Source organism: Mobula hypostoma, chromosome 23 (assembly GCF_963921235.1).
Source record: "Mobula hypostoma chromosome 23, sMobHyp1.1, whole genome shotgun sequence".
Classification (NCBI taxonomy): Eukaryota; Metazoa; Chordata; class Chondrichthyes; order Myliobatiformes; family Myliobatidae; genus Mobula; species Mobula hypostoma.
In genome coordinates this window covers 46,167,396-46,195,394 of record NC_086119.1, presented here as the reverse complement: position 1 = coordinate 46,195,394, position 27,999 = coordinate 46,167,396, and the positions used below count along the sequence as shown (strand labels likewise).

At 39.4% G+C, this 27,999-nt stretch overlaps 1 protein-coding gene across 4 annotated transcripts in view; it reads left to right on the top strand.

Moving 5' to 3' along the window:
• The first annotated feature begins 11,942 nt into the window (after positions 1–11,942).
• Positions 11,943–27,999, top strand: part of LOC134336844 (lysine-specific demethylase 2B-like) — a 234,861-nt gene continuing 218,804 nt past the window's right edge. For all 4 annotated transcript variants that reach the window (XM_063031412.1, XM_063031411.1, XM_063031410.1 and 1 more), the window contains exon 1: positions 11,943–12,090. In XM_063031412.1, coding sequence (XP_062887482.1) covers positions 12,049–12,090 — 42 coding nt within the window. In that variant the 5' untranslated portion in view covers positions 11,943–12,048. The remainder of the gene's footprint in view (positions 12,091–27,999) is intronic.

Sequence of the window (27,999 nt, the reverse complement as noted above, 5' to 3'; positions counted from 1 at the left end):
ATGATGCAAAGATCATCGCCAGAGGCTCAGCAATTTCCTCCCTCACCTCCCACAGTGGCCTGGGGTACATTTCATTCAGAACTGGTGACTTACCCAATGATGCTTTCCAAAAGCTCCAGCACATCCTCTTTCTTAATATCTACATGGTTAAGCTTTTCAGTCCGCTGTAAGTCATCCCTACAGTCACCAAAATCCTTTTCCATAGTGAATACTGAAGCAAAGTACTCATTAAGTACCTCTGCTATCTCTTCTGGTTCCATACACTTTTCCACTGTCACACTTGATTGGTCCTATTCTCTCACGCCTTACCTTTTTGCTCTTCACATACTTATAGAATGCTTTGGGGTTTTCCTTAATCTTGTCTGCCAAGGCCTACTCATGGCCTCTTCTGGCTCCCCTAATTTCTTTCTTAAGCTCCTTCCTGCTAGCCTTATAATCTTCTATATCTCTACCATTACCTAGCTTTTTGAACCTTTTGTAAGCAGGTTCCAAGGTTGGTGTGGGAATAAGAAAAAGGGTTGAAACAGCATGCAGCCAGGAGCTCAGAGTGGTTACATGCATAGAACATAGGTGCACTGCAAATTACTTGCCTCATCTGCACATGGAGTCATGATATAGAGAAGCCCACATTGGAAGCACTAAATATAATAGATAAGATTGGAGGAGGTTAATGTAAGTCTTCATAATTGTGGGAGTCAGTGGGTAGCCTGTCTCCTGATATGGGCAGACAGAGTTTAAGGAAAGGGGGAGACTGAAGCAAATGTAGAAAATCAATGTCTCATGAAAACAAGAGGAATACACTCAGTGGCCACTTTTATCTAATATAGTATGTTTGTGGTCTGCTACTGCAGCCCATCCACTTCCAAGTGTTGTGTGTTCAGAGAAGCTCTTCTGCACACCACTGTTGTAACACATGGTTACTTAAGTTACTGTCACCTTCCTGTCAGCTTGAACTAGTCTGGCCATTCCCTCTGACCTCTCTCATTAACAAGGCATTTTTGCCCACAGTACTGCCACTCACTGGATTTTTTTTTGTTTATTGCACCATTCTATGGAAACTCTAGAAATTGTTATGCATGAAAATCCCAGGTAATCAGCTGTTTCGGAAATACTCAAACCACCCCGTCTAGCACCAACAATCATTCCACAGACTAAGTCACTTAGATCACATTTCTTCCCCATTTCAATGCCTGGTCTGAACAACAACTAAACCTCTTGACTATATTTGCATGCTCTTATGTACTGAGTTGCTGCCACCTGATTGGTTATTTGCATTAACAAGGTGCACAGGTATACCTAATAAAGTGGCCACTGAGTGCATGTCAAGTTTAGTCAGCTGGATCATGTGAGTTCCTTGAAGAGTATGTGGGATGTAGTACCCTTAAAAAGGAAAATAGGAGGGCAAAAAATGGCCATGAGATATCCTTAACAGATAAGAGAATCTAGAAGATTCTATATGAAGAGTCCTAACCTTTTACTATACATCCCCTCCGTCTTGCACTCTCTGATATAGTCACCTAATCCATGACAAGCAAAGAAAAAAAAAGACACTGGGCCAATAAAAAGAAGTGATGCAGTCCAAGAGATCAATTATGACCACATGGGATCAAGATTATCAATTGATAGATTTTTCTCTTTTTTTTATAATCAGTAAAAGGCGATAAGCAGTTCAGTCTGGAATCAGCTACCTCCAGAAGAGAGAATCAATATCTATGACACCTATTGACAAGGCACTTCAGAGACATGTTCTGGGAAAAGAAGAGTAACTAAATATACAACAGAAGAGATTTTGCAAATGCTGGAAATCTTGAGCAACTAAAATGCTGGAGAAAATAAACAGGTCAAGCAGCAGCTACAGAGAAGGATAAGTGGTCAACACTTTGGACCAAGACCCTTTATCAGGCCTGACTCTGCCTATTCCTCCTACTTCACTGGGGAAAGCCAAAAGGCATACATTTAAACAATCTGGTAAACTGGAATAACCTATCATATTATAATTTCATAGAAGTATTCTATAATCATATTGTTGATATTAACTTTATCAACGATGTTCACTATTCATTGCACATTTATTAAGTAAACAAAACTCTCCACATACAATAATAACCCACTTCAATGTTGCAGTGAAATAAATGAGAATTTATTCTTTATTTTTGAGCACATCAAAAAATATTCGCAAAGTTGACTCTCGTCTCTGACTGCGGGATTCAGTCAGCAGCAAAAGCTAACACTTTCTAATCTCAGTCACTGATCAGGGTTAGTTATATAGCTGAACTGGTGTGCTATCTACTTCGCTTACTTCCTGAACTGCAATACAGGAGGTACCAGTTTTCCAAAGTTAGGAGACAAAACAACAACATACTCAGGTGCAAGGTATGCAAGTCGTTATTACTAATTCTAAAATGAACTTATGTAACCTTTACTTGACCATCTTTAATGTATTGTGGGTCACCACAGGTTAATTGAGTATTGCTTAAAAGCCTTCCATAAACATTGGGTTCAGCAAAGAGGTTAAGCAGTTTGTCTGGGGTCAAGAACTCTTCTGTGAGCTATGCTCAGTTGTTGAGTTGAGAATGAAGTTACTGAAGGAAAATGTCAAAAACTAGTTATTCTGTAAAGATTTAGCCCATTCTTTTTCCGCTTTAGTACACCATAATGCATGCTGACTTGATCGTGTATGATTTTGTTACTAGTAAAATAGTGCAAAGTTGATTTACAAATGTATTACGGCACATGGCACCTTATCTTTATTTCTGTACTTTTATAGGTTTTTATACTCCGAGCTACTGCTTCAAAACTTCAGATGGATACTTCAGTACAACATAACAATGAGGGAGTGCTGAGGTGCCGCTTTTCAGGTAAGATGTTAAACAGAGCACCATAAATGTCCCATGGTACTTTTTTAAAAGATTCCTGGACATTATTTATCTCAAAGACCACAGAATAAACTAAATGAATAATTAACCATTTTGGTCTTGCTATTTACTTAATGAGTAATCATGCTTTAAAAGCATTTGAAAATAAAAAATGAAAACGTTGGAAATCTAAAACAATTACAGAAAATGTTAGAGATACTCAGCAGGTCAGGCCTTCTATGTGGGAAGAGAAACAGGTCACCATTTCAAGTAGGAGACCTTTTGTCAGAACAGTTCATTGCCAACCTGAAACATTGACTCTTTTTCTCTTCCCACAGATGTGGTCTGCGCTACTGAGTATTTCCAACATTTTATTTAAATGCACATAATCGTTTTTGATGTACTTTCCTTAGGATAGGAACATCACAAGTTCTTCCTTTATGAAAGATACAAAATAAATTTGTTAATGCCACGCAATTTACTAAATCATTCACAAAACCATTTACAAAGTTTATGAAGAACAGGCTTTGAAATCACTAAGTGCTCGATTAGGAGCATGAAAAGAAGGAAGAACGATAATGATTATGCCATAAATTGAGGAGTTGTAATGCTGAGAGAATCTAAAAATTCTGAATTACAAAGATTGTACAATACTACTATCAACAAGTCCTTTTGTTCTCAAGTGAAACTTGCAATCTGATTAGTGCAAGCAATGAAATTATTTTATTAATTATCAAGAAATTCTATCTCAATGCTATGTGTGAATTCAGGTTAAAAGTTGAAATAGCTTATTTACCTAAGGCCCTCAATATGGGGTTTGCCAGTATAAAGTTGAACTAGTATTTTGTACAAGCACTGGATGCCTAACAGGGTACAGGGACTAAGCTTCTATCTTTTTCTGAAGCAGGTATCAATAGGTTGAGGCTGAAGAAGAAGTGGAGATCCAAACTGTGATTTATTTCAAATACAAAATTCTAATATTATTAATGGAATCCTTCCTAACTTTTAAGTTCTAGTTTTCACTTTCATTCAGAAAACAGGCATTTTAAAATTAAATACAAGGTATATATTACACAAAGTTCCATAAATTGTCTTCCATATCTAAGATATTGCTTTTCAGTAACAGAGGGGCCCACTGAGGGTAGAAATGTAATGCGCATTGCAAGTGATCTGATGTTAAATGAAGCAGCCATGTAACAATATACTGAACATCTGGTCTTAGTTTCCTTGGTAGTGGTTATAAGTATCCAAGAGGATGAGGAGGTGTCCTGGCTAAAGTTGAATGATATATTCTTACAAAAAGGGTCAAAGATTACAAAGGAAATACATCAAGTAAAGAAATACTGTATAACCAAAGAGACATAAAAGGAATAATTTTAATCCTAATGTGTGGTCTGTTTAGGTGTAGATGGCGGGGGATGGTGCTCAAATTTGCAGAAGTTGATTGGGAAGTCCACTCAGAGAGGCACTTTGGTTGGTGCATGGGATACACTGCCTGAGTCAGTGGTGGAGGCAGATACACTAGTGAAGTTTAAGAGACTACTAGACAGGTATATGGAGGAATTTAAGGTGGGGGGGGTATATGGGAGGCAGGGTTTGAGGGTCGGCACAACAATGTGGGCTGAAGGGCCTGTACTGTGCTGTACTATTCTATGTTCTATGTTCAACTATACACATTACAGGTCTGAGAAAGTCTGTCCACTGGCTCCTAGGCATTGGCATGGAATAATATGGCATTGTCAACATCAAGTAGCTTACCCATGTGGACATGATGATGCATTGTGACTTAGCTCTCAGGCATGTAAGGCTGAAAAGCTTTCCATTGGTTCACTCACAACTGCTGGAGGAACTCAGCAAGTCAGGCAGTATTAATGGAGGGGAATAAACAGTGGCCATTTCAGGCCAAGACCTTTCATCAAGAGTGGATAGGAAGAGGGCAGAAGCGAAATAAGAACTTGCTGGGGATTTCATATCGGCCTTGGAGACTGAAATTACAGAGTCGTTCAGGACTGTGAGAGTTCACGAAGGTGCCTCCATGTTCTATTGATCAAAGTGAGCATAAAAGACATTGAGCTCATCCAGTGCGAAACATTTATGTAGCTTGGTTTTGCTTTGCATTAGGTGATGGCACTCAAGCCCTGCCACAGCTATTGAGCATCCTTCTGTGATTCAGGTGTGGTCCAGAAATGCCACGTCGCATATGGGATAGCTTTCAGGAGGTCATACCTGGACCTATTGTACTTTCCTGGATCGCCTGTCCTGAACACCACTGACCTAGCCCTCAGCAGACTGCGGATCTCTTGGTTCATCCAGGGCTGCTTGCTGCGGAAGACTCAGAATGATTTTGTGGGTACACACCCACTCATGAGTGTCTTTATAAAGTCCATGACAATCATGGCGTATTGAACATGGCCCAGTCCACCAGCTTGAAGCAATAACGTAGCCATTCCTCTGCCTCCCATAACACTCTCTTTGTTGTCCTTGCCTCTGGTGCCTTGCTCTTTAGCCTCTGCCTCTATACAGATAGGAGGAAGACAGCTGGGTAATCCAATTTCCAGAATTGCAGTTGAGGGATGGAATGGTAGGCATTCTTCATGGTAGTGTAGCAGTGGTTGAGTGTATTGGGACCTCTGGTGCTGCAAATGATGTGCTGATTGAAGTTGGGCAGAGCTTGAAGTCCCCAGCAATGATGTAAAATATATCCGGGTGGGCTGTTTCTTATTGTTTTTAATCATGGCACTCAATGCATCTTTCTTGATATCTGCCTTTGGTGGTGTATAAATTGTGGTCAGAATCATGGCAGAAAACTCTCTTCGGTAAGTAGAACAGTTGGTCCTTATCCAGTAAACCGTATCCAGAAGGTAGCATGCGTAAATGGGGAGCATCTGCACTAGTTGTGATAGACATCAGTGATAGTTCTTGCGCAGAAACTTACTGAGTACTATCAAGCCACATTTGACTTACTGGTGTCCAAATGAACACTGCAATCAAGTCCAGTACCCTGGCTGTCTGCACACTTTCATCCATGCACTGCAACAACTAGCCAAGGCTTCCAATACAACACCGCCCCCCAAATGCACAATTGGGGATATGGAGGAATGGCTATTTTCTCAAATGGCTGTGGGAAGTGATGTGTTGGAGTAAAGCAGGCAAAATGAGTAGATGCAAGCAAAATATGCCATGATGATTATTCTTCCTAACCCAATGATAATTCATGTGCTTCTAGAATTGTACCCAGAAATTGGCGAGCTTTACATCTGCTGCTTCGTCCTTCTTGCCTCTATTCATGCCTTCTTGGTGTCAGCTGCAGACATTTTCCGAACACAAGAAATAAAAATCACAGTCTTGCAGCTACGATGGCCCTTGGCATGACATTAAACAATGAATCTTAGAGCAAGTTTCCAAAGCATTCTTCTTTTAAAAATTTGTGTGTAATGTCTTAATAGTTGATGTGAAATGGAATTGTGTTTGTCATCTTGTACCTGGGCAGCTTGAAATCCATTACAAATCCATTGGAGCCAACTTTGTATCCCAGTTGGAGGTGGTCTCATTCATTCCCAGCACCTTGAGAAGTTAATCCAGCCTAAAGCATCTGCAGTTGCAAATGGGAAAAAGTGAAAAAACCAACAAATGCTGGAATAAATAGGAAGTAAATTGGTGAAATGAGCAGGTGACCAAGATGGATCAGTAAGGTGGTGGACTTACAAAGCTGAGAAATGAAAGACAAAAAATTATGTCTTCAATACACCACGCACCTTTTTCATACCTACCACTGGTACTTGTGTTATTTGCATTAATCATTTTACTTGTTTTTTTCTTCAAGATAAAATTATTGTTACATCATTTCCTTGATCTTGAAATTCTTGGGCATTACATATATTGGGAAACACAACGGACCACACATGCTGAAATTTGGAGATGCCAGAGGAACTCAGTGGATCAGGGGAGGGAATTGGACTGATGATGTTTTGGGTTGAGACCTTTTATCTGGACAACATTATATCTGAAAGCATTAATCTTAATGCATTTGTTGGAAATTATACTCTCAAATGATGATGAATCAGAGAATAGGAAGGAAATAGATAGCCTAGTGGCATGATGTCATGATGACAACGTTGCCCTCAATGTCAGGAAAACCAAAATAGTTGGCCATTGGCTTCAGGTAGCAGGGCTGTGTAAATTCTCCTGTACACCTCAATGGTCAAGTCAAATTTATTTATAAAGCACATTTTAAAACAATCCATGTTGACCAATGGTGTTGAGGTTCAGAGCTCACATTCCTAGGTATAAATGTAGCAATAATCTATCTTGGTCCAGCCACATTGATGCCATGGTTAAGAAATAGCACTATTTCCATAGGTGATATTCAACATTTCCCTGTTGACCCTACCCATTTTACTTTACAGATGTACCACAGAAAGCATTCTATCAGGATGCATCACGGTTTGGAATGGCAACTACTCTTCCCAAGACCATAAGAAACTACAGAGTTTTGGATACAACTCATCACATCATGAAAACTAGCCTCCCCTCTATGGAGTTTTTCACCACTTCTCATGACTCAGTAAAGCAGCCAACATTATCAAAGATCCCATCCACACTGTACATTTTCTCCTCTTACCTCTCCACACGTACTACCATACTTGAGGAGACCTTCTATCATCTACTCTTATAAGACTATAGAACATAACTCTTATAGGATAAGTAGACTCTTGACCTCATAATCTATCTCATCATAAACTTGTATCCTATTGTCTGTCCGCACTACACTTAAGTAGTAATGGGGATAAAGAAATGGTAAATGAACTGAATAAGTATTTTGCATTAGTCCAGGGTGGAAAGCATTAGCAACATGCCAGAAATTGAAGAGAGTTGGGGGGCAGGGTGTGTAGTCACTATTACTAAGGAGAAGGTGCTTGGGAAGCTGAAAGGTCACCTGGACCGGATGGACTACACTTCATGGTTCTGAAAGATGGATGAAGAAATTGTGGAGGCACCGCAGTTGTGACCTTTCAAGAATTACTAGAGTCAGGAATGGATCCAGAGAAATGGAAAATCACAAATATCACTGAACTTTTTGAAAAGGGAGGGAGGTAAAAGACAGGAAAGTATAGACCAGTTAGACTAACTTCAGTGTCCGGAAAGATGATAGAATCCATTATTAAGGATACGGTTTTGGGGAACTTGGGAGCACATGATAAAATAGGCTGAAGTCAGAATTTCCTTAAGGGGCGATCTTGACTAACAAATCTGTTGGCATTCTTTGAGGAGATAATAGGCAGGATAAACCGAGGAGAGTCAGTGGATGTTGTTTACTTGGATTTTCAGAAGGCCTTTACTAAGGGAAGCAAATTTATGTAAATGTATGTCCCAGAGGAGGAAGAATCCATTATTAAGAACCCACGTCAACCAGGACGTGCACTCTTCTCATTGCTATCATTAAGCAGGAGGTACAGGAGCCTGAAGACGCACACTCATGTTTCAGGAATAGCTTTTTCCCATCCACCATCAGATTTATGATTGGACAATGAACCACACCACCTCACTATTTGATTTCTCTTTTTTTGCACTTCTTTGGCACTACGTATTTAATTTGTACATATGTATTTCTTCCTGTAATAGATAGTTTTTATTATTATGTATTGCAATGTACTACTGCTGCAAACCAATAAATGCCAGTGACATTAAACCTGATTCTGAATTTTTTTAGCCAGAAGGCGTTGAATCTGTGAAATTCACTGCCATAGATGGCTGTGGAGGTCAAGTCATTGGGTATATTCAAAGTGGAGGTTGATGGGTTCCTAATTAATCAGAGGTTACCAGGAGAATGTAGTTGAGAGGAAATAATAAATCAGTCATGACTGAACGGCAGCGCAAACTTGATGGGCTGAATGCCTTCATTCCACTTGTATGTCTTATTGCCTTTCTCTGTAACTGTGTATTCTGCATTCTTGCTTTCCCCTTGATAGATCTCAATGAACTGACATGATGTAATGATCCGTACGGGTAGTATTACAAAACAAACTTTGTCACTGTCGGTCAGTCAGTAGGTACCGTCCCGAATCCGGGGTTGGCGGTTATGCACCTCCATCTTCTTCGATCTTGCGCCCTTTTTCTGGCCTCAGCATAACTCAACCCAGTCCATTGCCTCACATTATCATACCAAGTGGTTCGCTGCCTTCCTCTTTCCTTCTATCATCCCTTCCAGTAACAATTTCTTTAACAAGTGCCCGGCATATTCCAGCTTCCTTTTCTGCACATTCTTCAGCAACTCCTTTTCTCTCCTCGCTCTCTTCAACACTTCCATATTACTGACCTTCATCACCCATCTAATTTTCTGCATTCTCCTTAAACACCACATTTCAAATGCCTCCAGTCATTGTTGCGCTTCCTCGCATAAGGTCCACGATTCGACTCCATACAACAGACTGCTCCAAATGTAGCATTTCCAAATTCTACAACGCAGCCTAAAGTCCAACCTCTTGCCACACAGCACGTCACTCAGGCTCCAGAATGTTGATCTTGCAATCTCAATTCTTCGTCTAATTTCTGTATCACATTTCCCATCCTCTGTGACCATCCGTCCCAAGTACACAAACTTCTTGACTTGTTCTATGCCTACGCCGTTAATTTTGATACTGATTTCAGGGACTTCTTTCTTCCGTAATACTACCATCCCCTTCGTCTTTGCAGCATTTATTTTCATTCCAAATCGTTCTCCTTCAGCATTTATCTTATCTACTATTCTGAGTAACTCGTCCTCAGTCTTGGCTAACAACACTGAATCATCTGCAGACCTCAAGTTGTTCAGCATCACTCCACCCATTTGGACACCAGCTTCATCATTCAACACCATTTTTCACTGTACATGTAACAATAATAACAAAAAATAAATTTACACATTTAACATTTGTTTTAAGCAGATTTAACATTCCACATATTAGAAAAGAGAGAAATTGTACTTCATGCTGTACAGTACTATATATTTCTATTACAGTTCTGCATTTTTAAAACACAAGAATTTGAGAGGCAAATAACCCAGCATATCAAAAGTTTAACAACTGTATTCAAATCTCACATTAGTCAAAATAAGCTCATTTTAATTAAAAGATGTAGACAGTAAACCCGTGTTTCCATTGAGAGAAACTGAGTTGACATTTCATGGAAAAATAATTGAACATAGGTTTAGAAATAAAATGTGTCTTAAATTGCAGAGAAAGAACAGGGGTGCTTAGGAACAAAAGGGATGCTTGTAATAGATGGGGACAAAATGATAAGGTGACAACAGGCAGTATAGCTTTGATCTGCACTTAGTCCAGAGCATGGACTAATGATCTGGAGATAAACATTCAAATTTCCACCATGCCAACTAAAATAATTCAATTAATTAAATAAATCATTAATGAAAATTGAGTATTGATAAAGCAATAAAATGTATTGTTTAAAAAATCTAGTACATACTTATTGCAAACCTAGTCTGGCCTTTGTTTGATTTCACTCCCACATACAAAGAGTAGACTTTTAATGGTTCTCTAGAACGATAAAGCAAACCTTTCAGTTTATGAGCAATTAGGATGAGAAATTGGTGTTGGCTTTGTCAGTGACATTAACATCTCGGTAATGAACAAATAAAAACCTCTGGTGAAATGGAGAACAAAAAAAGAAAAAAAAACTGAGATGGGGCCGGTGTTGTGGCATCAAAAGAAGATTGAAGACATCAGACAGAAGACTGGACAGATTAGCAGTGAATTCTTGCTCCTCCAAGTCCCAAAACAGATCTGAAGAAGTACTTATCTGCCACCTCTTCACCTCATTTTAATTGCTGGGTATCTTGAGTTTGGAAAATGTGAGCAGCTGTTAATATTGAAACATTGTGAGCCATAATCACTTCATCAACCTACTCTGAATGTGAAACTCGCCTCCCTTTGTAAATTGATTGCCTGTTCTTAGTATTTCATGTTAAAATGAGGTGGAAGGAAAGAAGTAAGGGAGGAAAGTGTGAAAACTGTAACCATCATTATTTGATCTCTTCTGATTACAATAGAATGATACCTGAAGCTCCCCATTATCACCTCATGTTCTCTCCCCACTTATTGCTTGAAAGAGAGGAAATATGCCAGGCCACATACCCCAGTCATGGCCCATGGATAGACACAACATCAGAAGCTCTAGGACTCTGGTGGTGGTGGGGAAGAAAGGTTATGTTGCAGACAAGTCTGCACATAATAAGGGCCTTGTTTAATATAGCATCCGTCATAACACCAACAGCTCGTTCATAAACCCGTTCAATCATTAAAGTTGCATTTCATGAACAGGAGACATTGTTTGCCAAGAGGGGGAACGAGCAGCACCTTCGGGAAGTCAGGTAAAAAAAACACAAGAGTACCCCCTATATTTGGGCATGGTCAAACAATTGGCCTAATGCTGAACTGTCTGTGCATTCAATGTAGAAATGTTGGCAATGCAGTAGGCGTGGGATGCAGATGATGTCATTGCCAATCTTCTTAAGTTTACAAGGTGTGATGCGCCTTTAAAATATCCGCAATATTCAGGAAAACAAAAGGAAAACTAAACCTCACGTACTGCAGGCATTATTTTCCTCCAACCCCGGACCTAGATAAACCCCCACAACAATCGTCACCGAGCTTGCTCACGTCATTCCATTGGACGGAGGACGTTCTTGATAGACATTTAGAGCAGCCAATGGTGCTTGCGGATTCCGACATTCGCCTCGAGAAGACGTCATACGCACAGCCTGATAGGCGGGATTTGGTTCCTTTCGCAGTTACAGTTGGACTTGGGAGGGGAGATGCCGAAAAGCGAATGTTTGTCCGTCACCGCGTGCGCTCCTCCGCGCGTGCTCACTTTTGAATAATTAACGCACCGCCCACGCGCGATGATTGACACCGCGAAAACACCTCCTCGTCGAATGGTGCAACGCAGATTCCGCCCATCGCTCGCTGTGATTGGTGACCGTGACGGCGGGGGGCTGGCAATCCTGTGAGATCTGAGCTCTGATTAGACAATGCACACGCCAATTCATCAGATCCTGAGGCTTTTTCATTGTGAAGTTAGGTTGAGCGGCAGTAGATGGAGGAAGATCCTTACTGAATGTAGAGTGTATTTTGTTAGAGTCTTTTAATAGAGCCATGACCGGATTTCTTTGGCTGGGCAGCATGAATTGTGAAAGGTCATGGCACTGAGTCCTGATGATGAAGACTATGACACCTCTCAGGTCAGCCTTTAAGAATCATTTTGCTACTTTCCTTAAAGGCTTAATGTGCCTGCGTGTGTTGTGTGGTAATATGAGGAGAAAGTCTTAGTTAGTAGTGTCTGCTGTTGCTACTGGGCAAGGCCTTTTCATACCACTCTTACAAAACACACAGCACTGGGAAATAATGATATCCTTTTCATAGACATGTGAAAGGTTCAGGCAAGTGGAATAGTTTGTAGTTCAAGATGTCAGTCTCTCCGTTTGGAAGAAAAAAGTGACCTAATTGATTATTCAAGCTAACCGTGTAGGAATTTGCTTTAATGAGTCATAAATCTTTACAGAGATTACATGAGATAGCAGGATATCGCCTTGTTGTGCATCATCTGTGCATAAAGATGGTGTACACATGGATTGAGTGTAACTGATCTTTCTTTTGTGGTGCTATTAAAATAGTTGCAACTCTAGATGGGTTCGTTCCCATGTGCTTCAGAATCATTTTGAATGTATTTTGAAACGTTATGAAATCTAGTGTTTAAAACTATAAGTATTTATCAGCCAAGCCAATGTTTGAGGTTACCTCACCTTCACATTACCAATTAACCAGTCATTATTTTAGTTATTTTTATGATTTGTTATGTAATCAAAACATTAAATGTCCACATCAGCAGTGATCCTGCATTAGAATTAAATTTTAAGACCTTACTGTCTAAATATGCCATTTTCATTGCAAATTTTTAATGACTGTTTTTAATATCTTTTCTGAATTGGTGCTTGGAGTAATTTCATTAGCAAGGGAGTTTCATTATTATCCTGACAACATAAAAGACGCAACATCATCTTTGAGCCTTCAAAATTAACCTTTAGATTTAATGAGCTAATGTTTTACCAAAAGTCCATTGTTCTGCAATGCAACAACTTAAGGGGCTAAGGGTAACAGGGTTTCTGTATGTTTCTGACTTTATTGAAGGATCAATGTATAGACAGCGAGCTGCATTTTTGTAAGCTAATAATTATCTTGCATGGATACTCTGAAGTGTTAAGATGGCTTTTGTGGAAGTTTGTTGTATTGACTTGTTTGCTATGCTGTGTGGATGGTGAAGGGCAGTCTTTGTATTTTTACAGAAAAGGTCAGTTTCATTTTCTTGCAAATTTTAAGTATTCTTACTTCCTGTTAAATCTTAAAACAAAACTTGACGTATAAGTCTGACTTTTGAAATGCATGTCCTTTGCCAAAAGCTTGTTGAAAATCAGTTATATTTGTTACCTGTTGTTGACCCCGGTCAAATTGCTCTCTCAAATTGGCAGCCATTAAGCTGTATCAAGGTAATTTAGTCACCTATCCCAGGTTCTTAATGTTGTTAGTGTAATGTACAAATGTTGAAATGTGAATTTCTGTAACACACCCAAGCTATCCCATGTCAATGTTAAATGGAAATGGCAGCACAGAAATGGGTAACAATTTAACTGAACTAGAAATGAGGATCAGCTTTCATACAAAGAAAAAAATTAAATTGAATTTAAGATATAGTTTTCTTGGCCATTGGTTATTGAACCCTCAAATGCCACGTTCTTTGTCCTGGAGTATCAATGATGTACACAACATCACTTACCAAACTGACAGTTAATACTACCTTGTTTAGAATTGGCACCTATCAATAAGACTGAATAAAATTTTGTGAAACAAGAACCTTCCTCAGATAATACAATATAGACTTCAAGCTGTACTTTTTTCATTCTTATGCTTTTTTTGTTGTATTTTATTTACTTTAAATGTGGTGCTTGTTTACTTTAGTTTTTGTGTGGTAAAGCACCAGTAAGAGGTTTCTCTTTGCCAATGTAGATGGCTTAGTAAGTTTCTTTGTGACTAGTTAACAGTGCTTTTGGACAGTAATTGTTTTGATTGCTTTTGTATGATTGGTCTATCATGTTAAGATTTGCGAACTAGCTCAAGTACATTTTTATTTGGCTAAGCTACTATATTATGTTGTCTAGCTGCAATGCTCAACCTTAGATGATGTCTTTTTGGTGCCTGTGGTTGTTTACTGGTGAGTGTTTTCCTGGTCAGTTTGGTGCTGTAACTGCAGAAATAGTTTGTAATGGGGGTTCAACAATAAATTCTCTGTGTGCACATATTCGAGTTTCAGCACTTTATAATGTTTTAAAATTTACCATGGAGATTTGTTTTTATAGAACAAGTTGTTATAATCTGGATCACTGCCTGAAAGAAAGATAGAAGCAAATTTGATAATTTCAAGGTTCTGGGACTACGTGAACCGGTTCATCTCCGGTTTCCCTTCCAAGGTGTCGGATAAGAACTGTACTGTACTACCTCACTGAAATGACAAGTCATTTGTTAGCTTTTGAGTAATAAACCTGTTTGGATAATAAATATCTGCATTCATGCATTTCTAGTAGGGATTCCAGTATTGTATCATTACCATCTCAGTCCAGTCAGAAAAATTAAATTCAGATTTAGAATTTTCTATGCTTTGCAGCTTGGCTTTCTAACCCATAGAGGCAGAGCTATTTTAGGATTTTCTTTGCCAGTAGAGCTATTCCATCTGTGTTTTCGAGTTGCACTGGCAGGAAATATTAATATTCTTGCTAATTATCAATGATTAGTAACTTGTAGTTTACAGAAAATAGATTTATTGTACAGCTGCTTGAAGGTCACAGGGCTACAAGACAATTAATATGTGATAGAGAAAACAAGAAATAGATGAAAGGATATGGAGTTATTGCAGGAAAGTGATGTAAAGGTAAAATCTCAGCCATGATCTTACTAAATAGCAGAACAGGCACAATGGCCTACTGCTTTTTTAAAAATCTTGTTAAAGAGAAAGGTTTAAATTGCAGGGAGGAAGGCAGCAAAATACGAGGTGGACGCAGTCTTAGTGGTCGAATGAGGAGTAAGCTGGAAGTGGATAGAGTACAAAGAGTACATCAACAGTGCAAGGAGAATACTAAATTAGGGCGAGGCTAAGGAGTTTGGTATTGAGTAAAGAATTTTGAAATCAACTGCAGTTTGGGAAGCCACTGCAGTATACATAGCTGAATGGTTGTGCCTTCTTGAGATGCATTTCCGTGGAAGCTCAGTACAATATGATTGTTATTTAGTTGAAATTTAAGTGACAAACTCTAATTCTGAACAATTTCAGTTACTTTTTGATGGACTTAAAATTTTAAAGCAAATGGTTTCTTCATTCCACTGGAACTTTGTATCGATTTTGGTTTCTTCCTCTTTGAGTACATGTTGAGCCTTGCCTTGTGACATTGAAGTTTTGTTTGTGAGAATGTTGCTGTACTTGAAATTACAGTCCATGCACCTCATTGCTATTTCTTCTACAGTATCTGCTAGCATTTGTAATGTAGTTATGATATTTTAAAAGCCAAGTTTCATTCCAGCTGCATATTTGTGGGCCCCAAAAATTTAAGATTTTGCAGAATATTGAAAATAATGACATTCAGAAACTGATTAGTATGGGTTTTGATATTTAAGCTGTACAATCAATTATAGTGAAACTCTATAATTTCATTTCCAATTGTTTGGAAATTTTGATCTGGCATCAGACTTGTTACTAGTTGAGAGTATGAGCTGATGGGGCAGAAGCAGAATGTATAGCCAGGGTTCCAGAATTCAACTAGCCCTGAAGTTAGGGCCTAGAACACCAGCGGAATGTGGGTAGGTTTGTGGCAGAATTGCATGTATATTTCCTGCTCCCTTTAAACTTGCTGAGTTCATGGAAAATTTATTATACTGCCATGTAGCATGTTTTCAAAAACAAGAAATGGGTACATTTGGATATTTAGTAGAAATTTCATCCAATAATTCAAAAAAAATCTTAGTCCAATGCTACTAAAGTCACAAAGTTGCTGGATTAATGGGGTTTTACTGTACATGGTTTGCAAATGATCTGATCAATAAGTTGGGGTTTAATAAAGTGTTGATCAACCTGGTTAATTTACTTCATTTTAGTGCTTTCATCTTATGGTAACATAGAAAGGCTAACCTGTTTTATGAGTAAATGTGGCTGTTTGGATAATTTGTTATTCTGTGATACTTAACCTAAATATTCTAAAAGATTAGTGATTTGTGACTGAAGAATTTGATTGCGATGAACTGTCATTTAAGGGGAATAATGCAATTCATTTCTGTATCCCATGAAATGTGTAGTGTTATCCCTGTAAAACCTGCAACTTTCTCACTAAACACTAGGTTGAGGAACACTCAAATTGCCAATATAAATTCTGTGCTATTGCATAAACTGTATTTTTGTTTAGCTGGGAAATTTGTGTGTATTTTGACACAGTTTGGGCTTGTACATTTTTTTTCCAAGTCTCTGGAAAAAGCTAAGAAACTTGTTGCATTTAATATTCTGTGGCTCCTTAAGTTCCTTTATAATCATGCAAGGTCATGTTTGTTCAGTGTTTGAAACACATGATATACTTTCAGCACTACCTTGATCATACATTTTGCTTATCCTTCCCAAGGCAATGTTCATCTCTACTACTTGTATTTCATGTAATGAAATAATAAATCCAGCACTTGGGGATTCCACATCAAATTGCCACTTTGTATTCCTGGGTCCAGAGCTCTTTGTTATCCTGTTGTTTTTTTTTGTAACTTGATAACCAAGAGAAATTTCTCCAATGTAATGTTCAGGAAATAGGAATAAATGCCTTTTCAAAAGCTTCAAATTATTTTAATATTCTCCTGTGGTTTCAACACCATGATTCCAAACAAACTTATCTCCTCACTCTTAAATCTAGGACTCAGCACCTCCTTCTGCAACTGGATCCTTAACTTCCTGACCAACAAGCCACAATCATCAAGGACAGGCAACAACACTTCTGCAACAATTATCTACAGTGTTGGTGCTCTGCAACGCTACATCCTCAGCCCCTTCCTTTACTCCATATAGACAGAAAATGGGAAGGAGATAGAGCCTGGATGCATGGTGACCTTTCCTTCAATGCCAGCAAACCAAAAAGAAGCAGTCATTGACATCAGTAACTGGGGTGGAGTACACATCTATCTCCATGTTGGTGGAGATTGAGAGCTTTAAGTTCCTAGATGTCAATATCTTTGCAAAGATGGTGCTGACCTAAAATCTTGAAACACTGTAGCCCTTCAGATGTTGGAAGCCCTGTGATATTATTGAGAAGGAGATTACTTGATTTGGATTCTAGCACAATGAAAGGATGTTTCCTAACCAGGATAATGTGACCAGGAGGGAACTTGTAAAATATGGCGTTCTCATTTTCTTGCTGCACTAGGCATTCTAAGAGGTGGAAATTACAGATTTTGATAGTGCTGTTGAAGATGTTGACAAATAATTGCACTGCAAAATGCTTAGGATGGTTGGTGGGCTTCTTTGTTCAAAGTTCAAAGTAAATTGATTATCAAAGTACATGTACGTCACTATATACAACCCTGAGATTAATTTTCTTGCGGGCATACTTAAATCCATAAAGAATCAATGAAAGACTGCACTAACTTGTCTGTTCAACCAGTTGTACAAAGTTCAACAAACAATGCAAACACAAAAAGAAAATAATAATAAATGAATAATAATTATTGAGAAAATTAGATGAAGTGAACCCATAGATTGTGGGAACATTTCAATGAGGGATGAGTGAAGTTATCCTCTTTGGTTCAAGAACCTGATAAATGAGAGGTAATAACTGTTCCTGAACCTAGTGGTGTGAGTCCTGAGGCACCTGTACCACCTTCCTGATGGCAGCAGAGAGAAGAGAGCATATCCTGGGTGGTGTGGGGTCCCTCGTGATGGATACTGCTTTCCTGCGAAATGTTTTGTGTAGATATGCTCAATGGTGGTGAAGGCATTTCCCCAATCTTAAGTTTTTATTCAAGGAGGAGGTCCTGAAGAGAGATTTCCAGGAGTTAGGAAGGAAGCTGAGAAGCAGGACCTCCAGGGTAGTAATCTCGGGATTGCTACCTGTGCCACATGCTAGCAAGGGCAAGAGTAGTCGGATCAGGCAGATGAATGCCTGGCTGAGAGACTGGTGTAGGGGGCAAGGCTTCAGATTCTTGGATAATTGGGATCTCTTCTGGGGGAAGTATGACCTGTTCAAAAAGGACAGGTTACACCTGAACCCGAAGGGGACCAATATCCTGGTGGGAAAATTTAATAGAGCTGTTAGGGAGGGTTTAAACTAATTTGGCAGGGAGATGGGAACCGGAATGATAGCGCGGAGGAAGGGGAAAACAAATAAATCTAAGATAGTGAGCAGTAAAGATGTCAGGAAAGACAGGCAGGTGATGGGGCAAATGTGCAGCCTTGGGATGAGTTGCAGTGCAATAAAGTTGCAGTGAAATCAAAGCAAAAAGTATCAAATACTGGTCTTAAGGTGTTGTACTTAAATGCACGCAGCATAAAAAATAAGGTGGATGATCTTGTTGTACAGCTACAGATTGGCAGGTATGATATTGCGGCCATCACTGAGACCTGGCTAAAGGATGCATGTCTCTAGGAGCTGAACGTCCAAGGATACACGGTGTATCGGAAGGATAGGAAGGTAGGCAGAGGGGGAGGCGTGGCTTTATTGGTAAGAAATGATATTAAATCATTAGAAAGAGGTGATATAGGATCGGAGGTGCAGAATCTTTATGGGTTGAGCTAAGGAATAGCGGGGTAAAAGGACCCTGATGGCAGTTATTTATAGGCCTCCAAACAACTGCAGGGATGTGGACTACAAATTACAACTGGAAATAGAAAAGGCTTGTCAGAAGGGCAGTGTTATGATAATTGTGGGGGATTTTAACATGCGAGTAGATTGGAAAAATCAGGTCGGCACTGGATCTCAAGAGAGAGAATTTGTAGAATGTCTGCGAGATGGCTTTTTAGAACAGCTTGTTGTTGAGCCCACTAGGGGATCGGCTGTACTGGATTGGGTATTGTGTAATGAACCGGAGGTGATTAGAGAGATTGAGGTGAAAGAACCCTTAGGAGGCAGTGATCATAACATGATTGAGTTCACTGTGAAATTAGAAAAAGAGAAGCCGAAATCTGATGTGTCGGTGTTTCAGTGGAGTAAAGGAAACTACAGTGGCATGAGAGAGGAACTGGCCAAAGTTGACTGGAAAGAGAAACTGGCGGGAAAGACGGCAGAGCAGCAGTGGCTGGAGTTTATGCGAGAAATGAGGAATGTGCAAGACAGGTATATTCCAAAAAAGAAGAAATTTTCGAGTGGAAAAAGGATGCAACCGTGGTTGACAAGAGAAGTCAAAGCCAAAGTTAAAGCTAAGGAGAGGGCATACAAGGAAGCAAAAATTAGTAGGAAGACAGAGGATTGGGAAGTCTTTAAAACCTTACAAAAGGAAACCAAGAAGGTCATTAAGAGAGAAAAGATTAACTATGAAAGGAAACTAGCAAATAATATCAAAGAGGATACTAAAAGCTTTTTCAAGTATATAAAGAGTAAAAGACAGGTGAGAGTAGATATAGGACTGATAGAAAATGATACTGGAGAAATTGTAATGGGAGATGAGGAGATGGCAGAGGAACTGAACAAGTATTTTGCATCAGTCTTCACTGAGGAAGACAGCAGGATACCGGACACTCAAGGGTGGCAGGGAAGAGAAGTGTGCGCAGTCACAATTACGACAGAGAAAGTACTCAGGAAGCTAAATAGGCTAAAGGTCGATAAATCTCCTGGACCAGATGGAATGCAGCCTCGTGTTCTGAAGGAAGTAGCTGTGGAGATTGCGGAGGCATTAGCGATGATCTTTCAAAAGTCGATAGATTCTGGCATGGTTCCGGAAGACTGGAAGATTGCAAATGTCACTCCGCTATTTAAGAAGGGGGCAAGGAAGCAAAAAGGAAATTATAGATCTGTTAGCTTGACGTCGGTGGTTGAGAGGTCGTTGGAGTCGATTGTCAAGGATAAGGTTACAGAGCACCTGGAGGCATATGACAAGATAGGCAGAACTCAGCATGGATTCCTTAAAGGAAAATCCTGCCTGACAAACCTATTACAATTTTTTGAGGAAATTACCAGTAGGCTAGACAAGGGAGATGCAGTGGATGTTGTATATTTGGATTTTCAGAAGGCCTTTGACAAGGTGCCACACATGAGGCTGCTTAACAAGATAAGAGCCCATGGAATTACAGGAAAGTTACATACGTGGATAGAGCGTTGACTGATTGGCAGGAAACAGAGAGTGGGAATAAAGGGATCCTATTCTGGTTGGCTGCCGGTTACCAGTGGTGTTCCACAGGGATCAGTGTTGGAGCCGCTTCTTTTTACATTGTACATCAACGATTTGGATTATGGAATAGATGGCTTTGTGGCTAAGTTTGCTGACGATACAAAGATAGGTGGAGGGGCCGGTAGTGCTGAGGAAATGGAGAGTCTGCAGAGAGACTTGGATAGATTGGAAGAATGGGCAGAGAAGTGGCAAATGAAGTACAATGTTGGAAAGTTTTATGCACTTTGGCAGAAAAAATAAATGGGCAGACTATTATTTAAATGGGGAAAGAATTCAAAGTTCTGAGATGCAACGGGACTTGGGAGTCCTCGTACAGGAGTCCCTTAAAGTTAACCTCCAGGTTGAATCGGTAGTGAAGAAGGCGAATGCAATGTTGGCATTCATTTCTAGAGGAATAGAGTATAGGAGCAGGGATGTGATGTTGAGGCTCTATAAGGCGCTGGTGAGACCTCACTTGGAGTACTGTGTGCAGTTTTCGTCTCCTTATTTAAGAAAGGATGCGCTGAAGTTGGAGAGGGTACAGAGAAGATTCACTCGAATGATTCCGGGAATGAGAGGGTTAACATATGAGGAACGTTTGTCTGCTCTTGGACTGTATTCCTTGGAGTTTAGAAGAATGAGGGGATACCTCATAGAAACATTTCGAATGTTAAAAGGCATGGACAGAGTGGATGTGGCAAAGTTGTTTCCCATGATGGGGGGAGTCTAGTACGAGAGGGCATGACTTCAGGATTGAAGGGCGCCCTTTCAGAGTAGAAATGCAAAAAAATTTTTTTAGTCAGAGGGTGGTGAATTTATGGAATTTGTTGCCACGGGCAGCAGTGGAGGCCAAGTCATTGGGTGTATTTAAGGCAGAGATTGATAGGTATCTGAGTAGCCAGGGCATCAAAGGTTATGGTGAGAAGGCGGGGCAGTGGGACTAAATAGGATAAAATGGATCAGCTCATGATAAAATGGCAGAGCAGACTCGATGGGCCGAATGGCCCACTTCTGCTCCTTTGTCTTATGGTCTAAATGGAAGTTATTCAGTCCTATTCCTAATTATGCCTTTCAAATGGTGAAAATAATTGAGATTTGGAAAGCAATGTGGAATACATGACACCTGGCTTATTCTTATTTGGCTCAGAATTTATGACTTATCTGGAAATTTCTGGCCTTGGTATCCCTAGTGATGTTAATCTCACTGACTATTATAGTTTAATGGTTTGCCTGTTATGTTATGTGTTACATGGCTCAAGTATTGCTAATGCCTTAAATATAATAAATATTTTTAATGTCTCAAGGCATGCAAGCATGTTTCATTTCTAACAAATGCAGTTCAACAATGTCCAATCATCACTGAATATTTTCTTTGCCATCATGAAAAGTGGAAGAACTCCTGGGATTGTGATTTGTGACCTACAACAATCATGACCAGGTTTTGTGCAAATTCAGTGAATTGAGAATGTTCTCCCCAGGTTCCCATTGACTTTAATTTTACCTAGAATCTTAAATGCCTCAATTGACCAATTGCAACCCGATATCGAGGGCAGTCAGTTCCACCTCATCTTTTGAAATTTAGTTATCTTTTTCAATACTTGGATCAAGGCTATAAGATCTGGAGCCAAATAATCCTGGATTAATGCAAGCTGAGCTTTAGAGACCAGTCATTGGAGAGTAAGTGCAGTTTGATTGCACTGTCCATAACACCGTGTATTTTGCTGATAGAGAGGAATTTAATTTTACTGGAATCTGGATATGAGGTAATTTTGAATATTAAATACCTGTCATTATGCTTGCTGTGGTAATCAAGTGTTTCTGAACTCAGTATGAAATAATCATACAAAAAATAGAATTCTGCAAATACCAAGAAAGGCAGCATTTGTGGAGAGAAAAGAGTTAACATTTCAGGTCGAGGACCTTTCATCAGCACAGTTATTGCTTTTCAATAAAATGGTTGCATTGCATTTGTTTTAGTGACATTGATCCATGCAGATTGTTTGATATTCCATGGGATACAGCCTTATTTTTCTGAACTCTTTATAAATTAAATAAATACCTAGAAATTGTGTTCCAATGTGTTTTGTTTTGCAGCCTTAAAATTACCAGACTAGTAATCCAGAAGCCTGAAATCCTGTAGCAGTAGTTGTGGAATTTAAATTCAGAATTTTAAAAAATCACATTTACCATAAACTATATTGTAAAATCTCACATTGTTCTTGTAACTGTCCCTTTCATTATGACTCTTCCCACTAGTGAAAACATCTCAATATCTATCCTGTCAAGCTCCCTTAGGATCTTGTATGTTTGATTGAGGTCATTTCTGATTCATTTAAACTATTGAATACAGACTCAATCTTTGACTTCTCTTGATAAGGTGGCCCTCTCATTCAGGAATGTGTTTGAATTGCCTCCAATGTCACAATATTCTTTTGGTTAAAGGGACCAAAACTGTGCATAGAATTCTAGGTGTGGTTTCATCAACACCACATACAACTGTACGAACAACAACCCTATTCCAACCCCTCTTGCAGTAAAGGCCAAAATGCCATTTACCACCTTAACTAATTGTTGGACCTGCATGCTAAAGTTGTGTAATTCGTTCATAAAAGCATCTCAGTCCCTTTTGCAATCTGTCTTCATTTAGATAATATGGTTTTTGATTCTTTGTTCTGAAGTGCATGGCTTCGCACTTCACATAAACTCTGTTTGCTAAGTTTTCGCCCAGTCATTTAATTTATCCATATCCTGTTGCAGATTCACAATGTCTTTATTATATCATGCCCTTCCACCTATTTTTTTTGTACCATCAACAAACTTGGAAATTTTACATTCAGGTCGTATGATGTAAAAAAAACAGTTGAGGGTCAAGAAGCAATTAAATCCTTGAGTACTCCACTAGTTACATCCCTCCAGTCTGATAAAGATTCATTTATTCCACCTCTTTGTTTTTCTATGTGACAATTAGTCTTCAGTCTGTGCTAGTGCACTTCCTCCAATACTTTAGGCATGTAATTTATAGACCAGCTTCTTGTTTGGTAACTTGTCAAATGCCTTTTGAAAATCTAAACTACACTACATTTATAGATTCCACTCTATGAGCTCTCCACATTATGTTCACTAGTTTATGAAAACGGTCAACCTCGTGAATCTAGACCTACCAGTGCTCTCTGAGAAGTTGTTTGTTGAAGGTCAAGTAGGCATGGGCAACAGTGACATTTTACCAGTTAAAATTTTGGAGCACTAACAGACTTGATAAATCCTTCTATGAATATATACGAGCAACACACATCAAAGTTGCTGGTGAACGCAGCAGGCCAGGCAGCATCTCTAGGAAGAGGTACAGTCGACGTTTCAGGCCGAGACCCTTTGTCAGGACCTGAGACCCTTCTTCAGGCCTGAAACGTCGACTGTACCTCTTCTTAGAGATGCTGCCTGGCCTGCTGCGTTCACCAGCAACTTTGATGTGTTTTGCTTGAATTTCCAGCATCTGCAGAATTCCTGTTTATGAATATATACTATAGTTTGTGGGCCAAAACTGTTTCCATTGGAACTGTGTTGATATCCATTATGTGGTTCCTGTGAACTGAGTAAACTATTTGTTGTTGCTTAACTTAATCTTACCCTGCCAGTTTCTTTAGTCTTGGGGCTGTTCAAAATAAAACCCAATGTTCTCTGAATCTAGGCTCACTTTGGGCTCCCATTCTTCTGAAATGGTTTATTTTCTTTCTTTCCTTAGCAGTTAAAACCAATAAAAACATGCTGAAAAACAACCATAAGGAAAATGTTTTTAGAAGTTGAAAACTGAAACTGAAAGATAAATTTAAACGATCCGGAGCCACACCGAAACAAAATAATTATAAATTGAAGACCTTTCCTCCAGTTCCGTTGAAATTAATATTTTCAAACACAAAAATGCAGGTCATAATTACAAGTAAATTACAGTTGTGGTATTCAGAAATTTCTTTGGGGCTAAATAATTAAGGATTACTTTGTAGATTTTTCTTTGATTTGGGTAGGTGCTATTCAGTTAAGGACTATTCATCTGAAACAATATACTTTATATGATATTTAAATACCATGCTGCTTTATTCATGGGTAGAGACAGTGACTCTGAAAAGGTTATCTATACATCTATGGATTTTTTTTAAATTATGAAGACACGCTGTCCTCTTTTATTGTCATTTAGTAATGCATGCATTAAGAAATGATACAATATTTCCTCCGGTGTGATATCACAAAACACAGGACAGACCAAGACTGAAAAAACTAACAAAACCACATAATTATAACAAAGTCCTGACGAAGGGTCTCGGCCTGAAACGTCGACTGCACCTCTTCCTAGAGATGCTGCCTGGCCTGCTGCGTTCACCAGCAACTTTTATGTGTGTTGCTTTAATTATAACATATAGTTACAATAGTGCAACAATACCATAACTTGATGAAGAAGTCCATGAGCACAGTTTAAAAAGTTCAAAGTCTCTCAAATGTCCCACAGCTCACGCAGATGGGAGAAGGAAGAAAAACTCTCCCTGCCGTGCCCGACCACAGTCCGACTCGGAGTCATCCGAAAACTTCGAGCTCTGATCAGCTCTCCGACACCAAGTACTGAGCGCCATCTCTGTCCGAACGATTCGACCTCAATCTCGGTTGCCAACAGCAGGCAAAGCTGGGGATTTTGAGGCCTTCCCTCTGGAAGATTCCCGACCGCGCAGTAAGAACAGCAGCGAACAAATGTTTCAGAAATTTCTCCAGATGTTCCTCTGTGCTTTCACGTCTGTCTCCATTAAATCAGAATTGTCCACGGCCCCTATTTAGTCATAGTCATACTTTATTGATCCCAGGGGAAATTGGTTTTTGTTACAGTTGCACCATAAATAATTAAATAGTAATAAAACCATAAATAGTTAAATAGTAATATGTAAATTATGCCAGGAAATAAGTCCAGGACCAGCCTGACCCTCCAAGGGAGGAGTTGTAAAGTTTGATGGCCACAGGCAGGAATGACCTCCTATGAAGCTCTATGTTGCATCTCGGTGGAATGAGTCTCTGGCTGAATGTACTCCTTTGCCCAACCAGTACATTATGTAGTGGATGGGAGACATTGTCCGAGATGGCATGCAACTTGGACAGCATCCTCTTTTCAGACACCACCGTCAGGGAGTCCAGTTCCATCCTCACAACATCACTGGCCTTACGAATGAGTTTGTTGATTCTGTTGGTGTCTGCTACCCTCAGCCTGCTGCCCCAGCACACAACAGCAAACATGATAGCACTGGCCACCACAGACTCGTAGAACATCCTCAACATCGTCCGGCAGATGTTAAAGGACCTCAGTCTCCTCAGGAAGTAGAGACGGCTCTGACCCTTCTTGTAGACAGCCTCAGTGTTCTTTGACCAGTCCAGTTTATTGACAATTTGTATTCCCAGGTATTTGTAATCCTCCACCATGTCCACACTGATCCCCTGGATGGAAACAGGGGTCGCCGGTACCTTGGCTCTCCTCAGGTCTACCACGGATATGATATCATTTTTCACCGGAGGGCTGTGCACGCGTGGCGCTCTGCTCTCTCTCTCCTCCCGCCTCTATTGAGAAGAAACACCCGATTCACCGCTAGCTGGGTTGTTGAGCAGGTTGTGTGGGGTGGAAATAACATGGAAAGGGAAGAATATACTGTGCAGAGTAAATTTTGGTTCAATTAATTAAAATTCATCTTCTGTTTGAAGGACTGGATTCGCTTATGCCTACTGCCGAGTTAAGTTATTTCAAAATGTCATAAAGCTGAGTGAACAGCGCTGTCCTTTTGAGCTAGAGACCAGAGTGATAAAATTGCAATAATTAGTGCCCCAAAGGGAACTTGAATTACTATTTAAGGCAATATGCTGAAAGAAAATTGCTTTGGAATCCATCTGCCTTTTCTATCCAGACTTTTTTTTGTGTTTGTGAATAATTGCATCTGTTGTTCCATTTTAATGAATGCAAGAACTGTCATTTTGCAAAAATTACTAAATTGAATTACTTCAAATTGTGAATTGACGCAATTGCATATCCACAATGTGCAAGATTTTTTGAAATGCTTCTAACTTGTAACATCAGTGCCATTTTTGGATTTTACTTTAACTTGTTTGCATTATCATTTCTGTCTTTAACTGGGCTTTCAAATGCTTTGATTATGACCTGTATGTTCATCACCTGGGAAATGTGCATGAGAAAATAAAAAGAGAAAGAGATTCATTGTTGGAATTCAGTATACTGTTTAAAGAAGAAAGCTGGGTGCTTATCTGCGCAGTTTACAAATTTTTGACACGTGTGTATTGTACCACCTTGAAAAAGGGCATTGCAATGCATGTTTGAACTACCCCCACTATGCCTAATACAGAACTTACTACCCCCACCATACCTAATACAGAACTCAATGATCAGCACTGCCATCTTTTGATATTCTGATCAACTTGCTCCTCCACATGAGTTACAATGTGCGTTCTTCCAAAGGAGTTTTGCATTGTAATCCAAACATTGACTAACTGGTGGAGCTCACCAGTTTTGTGCACTTATTTCTGCTTTATATGATAAAGAATCTTCTACATTTCAAACTTTTGCTTTGGGCAGAAAATAACATAATTTTTTTTTGTGTAAGTCATTTCAGTATACTTTTGAAATCATTGATATTTGATTATGTGCCAAAACTAGCAGAATAAGTATTTACAACCATCTTTTTTGTATTCGACTTGGTCTCTGTGGTGCTTTGGAAAGTGGGCAGATTATTTTTGGATAGTCAAGTTGACAAAAGCAAGGAAATGCATTTTCTTTGTACTCATGAAGGGATAAAATTGGATAGGAAGAATCTCCAAGCTTTTAATCCATCTGAAAAATGAAGGGCTTTCCTAACATTCCCTCCGTAGTGTAGTGATGCTTTGGAACTGATGCAGACTGAACCTAGATTTGTGTTTCTTATTGAGTTTGATCTCAAGGGATTACCTAATTTGTGTCCACTTTTTAGTTCTTTGTGGCTGATAACCCCCAGTATAAGATCCACAGTTCGGGCTGAAGATGCTTGATAAGGGAGGTAGGTCAGTAGTTTGGGAGGCGGTGCCATTTTTGATCGTGTTTTGACTGAGCCCAATTAAGAGACCTGTGGTTCCTCTGATTTTTCTGGGTGTCACTCCTCCATATTGATGAAGTATAGGTAAGGGATTCTTAAAAGTGGCTGAGGATTTTTTTAGTTCAGAGATGCTTTAAGCATATTTCCTACTGGTGTCTTTTTGCTGCTTTGACCAGTGAACTTGGAAGATTTTGTGGCAGCAATGTTGGTAGTACCTATCAAGTGTTCTGAGGTGCCTGCTGTAGATGTCCATCACAGTACTCTGCAAAAGTCTCAGACACATGTAAAAAGAACTCTGTAAAGGGAAAATGCTTTCAAAAATAATGAAAAGTTTCCAAATATCAAAAAAATTACTATAAAGAGCAGTAAAGTTTAACAAAAAATTAAATCAAATCAGTATTTGGTATGACCACCCTTTGCCTTTAAAACTGCATCAGTTCTCTTAAGCACACTGTCGTGCAGTTTTATAAGAAAATGGGCTTGTAGTTGTTCCAAGCATCTTGGTGAACTTGCCACAGTTCTGCAGACTTTGGCTGTCTCACTTTCTTCTGTCTCCAGGTAATCTCTGACAGCCTCCATGATGTTGCGATCAGGGCACTATGGAGGCCATACCAC